This window comes from Lucilia cuprina, chromosome 5 (genome assembly GCF_022045245.1).
Source record: "Lucilia cuprina isolate Lc7/37 chromosome 5, ASM2204524v1, whole genome shotgun sequence".
NCBI classification, from domain to species: Eukaryota; Metazoa; Arthropoda; class Insecta; order Diptera; family Calliphoridae; genus Lucilia; species Lucilia cuprina.
This window is the reverse complement of record NC_060953.1, coordinates 11,468,706-11,476,416: the sequence shown is the minus strand read 5'-3', so window position 1 is coordinate 11,476,416 and position 7,711 is coordinate 11,468,706. Positions and strand designations below refer to the sequence as shown.

The window sequence follows — 7,711 nt, the reverse complement described above, 5'->3', positions numbered from 1 at the left end:
CTGAACTAGAACTGAACTAGAACTGAACTAGAACTGAACTAGAACTGAACTAGAACTGAACTAGAACTGAACCAGAACTGAACTAGAACTGAACTAGAACTGAACTATTTTGGAATATATGTTTGGATCCCATATTGTTAAGGTCTTAAGGCGTAAGCTAGGTACACTAAATACTAATCAAAGCCAGCATGTTTTGGTTAGTTGCCAGGTTCGTCCAGAATTGCAAGAGTGCGGTGAAGGGGTTGTTATAAATTTCGCCACAATCTTGAGATCTAGTGTTTATGATAATGGATCGCTATTCAATATGAATCATTAGCTACTTAAACTGAACATTTACAGTGGAAATAAATAGAGAACTCTAGGAGTTGCTTTTGACTGTGAAGAAGTCAAAAGCAAGAAGAATTGAAAAGTGTCTAGTGTTCAAGTTTGGAACCGTAGAAACTAGTCATATTATTAAGATGATTAGAGATCTCTATTCCAAGGCTTCTTGTGTTCAAGTTTAAGACCATGAAAACTTATAATGCTACAGGGTTCACTATCCAATATGGATCATTAGCATCTAGTGTTTAAGGATGTGATCATCTTTATTGCAAAGCCTTTATCGTTTATGATAAGGGATATGAATCATTAGCTACTTGAACTGAACTTTTACTGTGGAAGTCAACTGAGAACTCTATAAGCTTCTTTTGATCGTGGAAGCAAGTCGGCTGAACTGAAAGAACTCTAGTGTTTTAGACCTTGGAAACTAATCATATTGTAAATATGATAAAACAAATTTGGATCAGTAACTGTCCAATTTCAGGGAGTAAAATCAAATCAACGAAAAAGATACAAATCAAATATCTATGAATCCTTTGAATTTGTTAGACAGAGAGCTGAGTCTTTGAATGGAAGTTAAATTCTTCTTAGCATTTTGAAGGGAATGTCTAAGAATGTTATGATCTAAATATCAGCTAAATCCACTCAATACACTTTAAATAATAGGCGCCCTTTTTCTCTAAAAGAAATGTTTCCTCAGAGAGAAAATCAGTGCCCTTTTTTCCATTACTTATGATGAGTGAATTGTTGTGGTTTGAAAGGGTGAAGGGATGGGGAATGTGCATAATTTATAAAGTAGTTAACATATAGAATATAATATAATAACATTAATTAATTAAATAAATTAATTTACTAATTATTTGTTGTTGTATTTTTTCATAATTCTTTTTGAGTATATCAATATAATATACTTAAGTAATTTCTTTTTATATATTTGTAAGTAATTTTTCTTTAAGTGTATATTTTGTGAGTGTGTGAGGAAGTGAGTGTTGGTGATGGTATGTTTGTAAAACAAACATCATGGCAATATATATGTTTGTATGTATGTATTATCAAATGAAATTTTAGATAAAACTAAAATTATTTTTTAAGTTTTTTTTTGGACCTAAACCATATTTATAGCCCCATCTTTGTCGTAAGTGGGTATTGAAATAATATCGCTTTTTTGTTGTTGGCGTTGTTTTGCACTATTCATTAAATGTTTTTGTTTAAAGGAAGCATTATTAGAATCTCTTACTAGTTGTGACTGATGATGTTGATGTTGTTGATGGTTATGTGATGATTTTTTCTTATGAAACGAGGACTGCCTTTGTTGTATGGTTGTTGTTGTTGTTGCCGTTGTGTTAGTTGTAATGTTGGCTGATGATACCGTTGGCAAATCATATGATTCATCTTCGCCCGATTCTGCTTCACTAGAATCACAAGATTCCGAATCACTTGAATTGGAGGTTGTGGTCGTCGTTGTTGTTGTCGATAATTTGGAGCTGCTATGATGATGATGGTGATGATTGCCTGTTGCATTTGTATTAGCTGCTATTTTCATTTTCTGTAAGGCTTCTGGCATATCGGGATTACTTTCGAGCGTAGAATGTTGACTCGATGGTGAATGACTATATTCGGAAGTATTCTCTTCGTCTGATATAATGATTGTATTACGTTTTTGTATTGAGACTTTTTGCGTTAAGGGAGTTTTGTAACAACGCCGAGCTCGCATACCGCGTCCGATAGGTAGACGACCGATACTGAAAGAATGAAAAGAAAAGGGGGAAATTTAAATGTTGTTGATGTTTAAGAAGTTGTAGATTCGATATTTGATTAGTAGTTGTGATCTAGAAGTGAAGGAAAGGATTTTAATCAAGAAGTATTTTGTAAGGTTTGGAAAGTTCGGACTATTTTCGGTTTTCTTGAAGTGAAAAATAATCTATTTAGTACCTTAGCTGGTATTTCTGAAATGACTCTGTAAGATCTTTGTTAAAACTTTGAAAAGGAAACAATGTCTTGGGGATTTACTAAAGATATCATTTCTTTCTAAGAAGTATTTCAGGTTTTGAATGCTAGTGACCCGGATTCATTGAAGAGAAGAGCAACTTATTTAGTATATCTGCTTGCTGTTTAAAAGAGAAGGTTTTACAAACGCTCTTTTCGCTTTAAACAGTCTTTCAGGCTTTAAACGTCTAAACTTAAGGACAGTGTAAGATTTTTGCTGAACCCTTGCAACCGGCTTGAACCGATACTATAAGCTGTTCTTGTTTTTTTAGGCTTTAAATAGAGTTAATAACTCTGACCTGGATTCATTAAAGAGACGAGGAACTTATTTAGTATATCTGCTTGCTATTTATAAGGAGAAGATACTAAATGTTGACCTTGCACCTTAAGCAGTCGTTCAGGTTTCAAACGGAGGATATATCGGTTTGTTTTGTTGAGGTTAGTGTAAGATCTTTACTTGAAAATATGGCAGTTTCTGAGCTTGAAAAAGTTCTACAAGTTTTCCTTTCGTTTTTCTTAAAATAATTTCCAAAAACTTTTGCCAAAGGAAGAGGAAACTTTGTCATCTCATATGGGTACCAGCCTACTGGGGAGTAGTCGATAACGAAAGGGCGAATTTAATAGCTTTAAAATGAAAGGAGTTCGGCAGTTAACCTGACAAACGCAAAACTGTTAGATGCAACAAAAGCTCAACAAAAATATGGATGAGAGAATCCCAAAATTGGACGTGCGGATTCAGATAAATGTAGAGCATTTATCTGAGCACTTTCTTTGTTACTGCCAGGCATTCGTCGTAGATCCAAGTATCTTGGAAGTGATGTTATTCTGCAAATAACATTCCTGACTAGCACTGATTGGAAGATTCTTAGGAATTACGTTCAGAAAACTGAAAAATAATTATTCAGTTCCTTTTTTCATGATAAGGAGCGTACAACAGGACCGATAGTGGTCTAGGTGTATTTCTTCGGATTTGATGTAGTATACATCCTCCTATCAACCTAACATAACCTCGTCATCTCATGTAGATATAAGTTTCAAAACTCTATCCTCTTGTTGTCGCCTGAGTGGTGCAGTAGTAAAGTGATAACTTCCAAGAAAACTGGTCAGTTTAAGTATCTGTGATTACTCTTCAAAGTAATAGTGTAGAAACTGTTTTGAGGGAATAGACTGATTCTATGCAGATCATGGGTCAATAAGAATTCGTTTTGGCAGAGACGGATACCGAAGCATTGATTTAGTTGGAGGAGAAAGTCAATATTTTTAGCAAACAATTGAGTAACTACGAATGAAATTTCTAAAGAAGTTTTGGCTTGAAAAGGCACTGTAACCTCTTTTGCTCTAGTTGCAAATAGTTCCGAAAGAAGTCGAAAATCAACGTTAAACTACGAAGAAATTCTGCGCAGATAACATTTCAATTTGAGAAATTGTTGTTAAAAGGAAAATGCACGAGTAACTCCCCATGCCACCTCCTGAAATTCGCTTAAGAACTGTATTAGTACCTATGCTGGAACTTCAAAATACTTTGAAGAATTGAAGATGACATACGTTAGGGTTATCATTTGAGTTTTATCATCGTTCTAAAACGACAGAGATTTCAAAACAAGAGGATGATGTTCAACTTCAGTGCTATGTACTTACTGTTCCAACATCTCCTGGTCCAAACTTTTAACTACAATTAAATTCGAAGAACAGAGCGAATCTTCGCGATGTTTCCTTCTCATTGTTTAAACATTTACAACATCGTTAAAGGGAAGAACTTTCACAAACGTGATTATAGAATAAGGAGTAATGTACATGGCTAATAGAGCAAAACTTGTCAGTCTTTCCTTGAAGTTGAAGGAACAAAAGTAGTAGTAGAAACTCTGAAAGATTAACTGTAGTTTCTTCCTTCTTTATTTGCAAATAATTTCATTCAATAGGACGATCAAATATCGAAAACTTTAACCACTATAACTGCAGTATTATGATCAGATTTGAGCTAATTTCAGAGTCCAAGTCCAAGCAACTACATTCTTAGGAAGTCATTGCAGAAAACCAGAGATTGTCTTGGGCACTAGGACTCTGTAATATCGATGAGGAACCGAAAAACTTAAGTAGGAAGTTAGAGGACTGTGTCAGACTCTTGCATTCCACCGATTTCATGTTTCCTATGATTCTAGTGTTCCAATTTGATAAAGAAACAATCGATCAAAGGTAAATTTTCTCTTAGTTTTGGAAAGGATGATTCCCTGACTTATATGGCCATAAACCTTTGATTTTAAGCGTCATAACATATGGTAAATTTCAATAAAACTAAACTTACCTTCGTCTTCTCAAGGAATAATTATAATCGGTATCCTCGCCCTCCTCATCAGACCAACTATCCTCACAAATATCCTCATTCGAATCCACAGCATTGGCATTTAAAACATTACCCACCACATCGCTGCCAACACCAACCGCAACAGCATTCACTTGCTGGCGCAAAGAACTTCTATGAAGACTAGAACAACGCGACAAACGAGGAGTACGTAAGTCGACGGCATCATCAGTAGTATCACGTCCCATTAAACATTCCGAATTACCATTCTCAGGACTAGCCAAGGAGCCATGATTTGCGATGTTATTCGAACTAGGTTGATTTTGATTGTTGGACGCCGTGGTGGTGGTGGTGTTGTTGGTGGTGTGTGTGGTATGGCTGGTAATGCTATTACTATTGCTATTGTTCGCTGCAGTTGTCGATTGCATGGACAAACGATTCTCATTGATGAGTTCTATAACTTTACGGCCCAGCCGTTCGAGATTTTCATTGTCACTACAACAATCGGTTATATCCAAACGTTCATTACTATTCATAACATCATCCAACAACTGATCGGGACTAGAGCAGGCATCTTGAAATGTTAGATCGCTGGTGGTCAATGAATTGCCATTGGGACTTGTGGGCGTCATTGTCATGGGCGATGTACTATATTGCATTTGATTGTGCAGTCGTTGTTCCATTAATTGTTGCAATTGCTGTGCCGTTTGTGGTTCAGCCACAATCTGCTGCTGTTGTCTACTGTTTCGTTGTTGTACAGTCTGTTGTGTTACATCTAGCGGTTGTGATGTTACAAGTTGTGGTTGTTCGAGTAATTGTGGGCAGTGATGATGATCCAATAGCATCGATATGTCACGTGATGGACAACCAGCACTTGGACTTATATCCGTTTCACTAACATCCATGGCATCGGTTTGAGTTTCAGTATCAACTAGTTTTACTTTACGATTTTCCGGTTCACTTTGATAGCGTCTATCGCGACAGGGACTGTATTTGGGCGTGGCAGCAAATGTTCCCGAACCCACTCTTCGATGTCTGGATTTTTTAGATTTCTGTGTTGAGACACAATACGATTTGGGTTGAGATGAAGTTGAATCTAATTGAGCATAGAGGGTACATTTGACGGGACTCTGTGGAACAGATAAAATAAGATAATTGAAATGAAATTAATTTATGTTGTTGGGAGTGATAAGAATTAGGAATATTACCTCTGGTGTGGTCTCAGGATCTGGTGTGGCAGAAGACTGCTGTTGAGTTTGTTGCTGCTGCTGGTGTGTTGATGTGGAGGCCGTTATCATCATAGGAGGGCCATTGAGTCTTCTTCGATAATACTGCATTTTACGTAAAGTAGTGCCAAAACGTCGAGAGGGCTTATAACCGGGTAATTTCTTCTCCCGCCTGTAAATAATAAAATACTATAAAGTCTTGCACTTTGACGACCCCAAATTTCTCAACTACTTACTCTGCAATTTCCTTCTCCTTTTCCTGTAATTGTGACATACACTCGCTTAACTCCAAATACAAACGATTTGTCTTCTCCAATTTATCCTCATACACCATGCGTATATCCTGAGCATGTCGCCATTCGGCCGTACGTCTTCTTATCAGATCCTGTTCAAATTTATGAATACTGGTACCATTTTGAGTCATCTCTTTCATATGGGATCTCACTTCTTCCTTCCACGAACGTTGCGTTTCGAAATATTGCTTTTCGGTTTTGCGCAACAGTTCGGGGCCGGCTATTTCTAAATGCGATAAAATTTGTCTAAACGAAGGACGGTTTCGGGGTTTGGTATTCCAGCATAGTTTTACCAGCAGCTTAAAGCCATCGGGGCAACTGGAGGGTATGGGCAGCTTTAGGGAATTATTGCCCACACCCCAAATAATCGCCGATGAATCAACATCTTTGTAGGGTATTTCACAGGTTAACATTTCCCAAAGCACTACACCATATGACCAGATATCCACCTTTTCTGAGCACGGCTCATTGCGTATGACTTCGGGAGCCATCCAGGCCACCGTACCGGCAAAACTCATCTTCGTACTAATCTCATTCCATTCACGGCTAGTGCCAAAATCACTTATTTTAACAATTTCATTTGTACTTATAAGAATGCTAAAGTCCAAAAAAAGATCATCAATAACTAGTACTATATCATCTTAAATCTCTACTTACTTAGGGCTCTTTAAATCTCGATGTATTATTTTGTGAGAATGTAGATATTGCATACCCAATGCTATTTGTTTCGACCAGGAAACTAGGCGGGACGGCAACATAACTTCCTCTTCCTTGAGTATATTTTGTAATGGACCATAAGGACAAAATTCCATAATAATACAAAATACTGGCGATTGTGTGCAAACACCTCTGCAATTACCAAGCAAAATTCAGATATTACGATCTGATCTCTTCCACTTTACTAAAACCTCTACTACTTACTTAAATTTTATTATATTCTCATGATCTAATTTTCTTAAATGCTTGATATCCGTCTCTTTGACATCTTTCACTTTCTTTACGGCCACTATTTCGTTCTTCAATTTACCACTAAATACCGCTCCTTGTGCTCCACTACCCAACCATTCTAAATCGGTTATATGTTCGAAGGGTATTTCCCAATCTTCGGCTTTTTGATTTTTTATTTCTATAACACCTGCTTTACCTATGAACGATAACACCGGTTTCATACAACCCAGCAGGCCATACATCCAACCGATAGGTTTATCGGGATGTCCAAAGGTGCCACTGTTAGGTGGCCATCTGTGTTGGCAGGTATTTTCAGCACTACTATCACTACAGTCGACTACGACGTTTGTGTGTGGTTGGTGTTGATGCTGGTGTTTGATTTCGGGCTTGTAGGGTAGATCTGTAGGACCACCTAGTCCTAGGTGACCGAGCTCATCCTGTATACAGGCAATACTGGAATGGTAAAGAAAAAATTAGAAGGATTAGTATGTTTTTTTATTATTTTGAAAGTGTGGGATAGTACTAGAACTGATCTAGAACTAGAACTGAACTAGAACTGAACTAGAACTGAACTAGAACTGAACTAGAACTGAACAAGAACTGAACTAGAACTGAACTAGAACTGAACTAGAACTGAACTA

At 37.0% G+C, this 7,711-nt stretch overlaps 1 protein-coding gene across 1 annotated transcript; it reads right to left on the bottom strand.

Annotated features, from left to right (window-relative positions):
- Window positions 1-85: 85 nt before the first annotated feature.
- On the bottom strand, window positions 86-7,528 carry LOC111676608 (mitogen-activated protein kinase kinase kinase; the record flags this gene model as incomplete). The annotated part of the gene is made up of 6 exons (XM_046951496.1): window positions 86-2,060; window positions 4,607-5,733; window positions 5,812-6,001; window positions 6,066-6,719; window positions 6,780-6,971; window positions 7,044-7,528. Coding segments are annotated over 6 exons (3,285 nt in total), but the record flags the coding sequence as incomplete, so codon positions are not given.
- Between the last annotated feature and the right edge of the window lie 183 nt (window positions 7,529-7,711).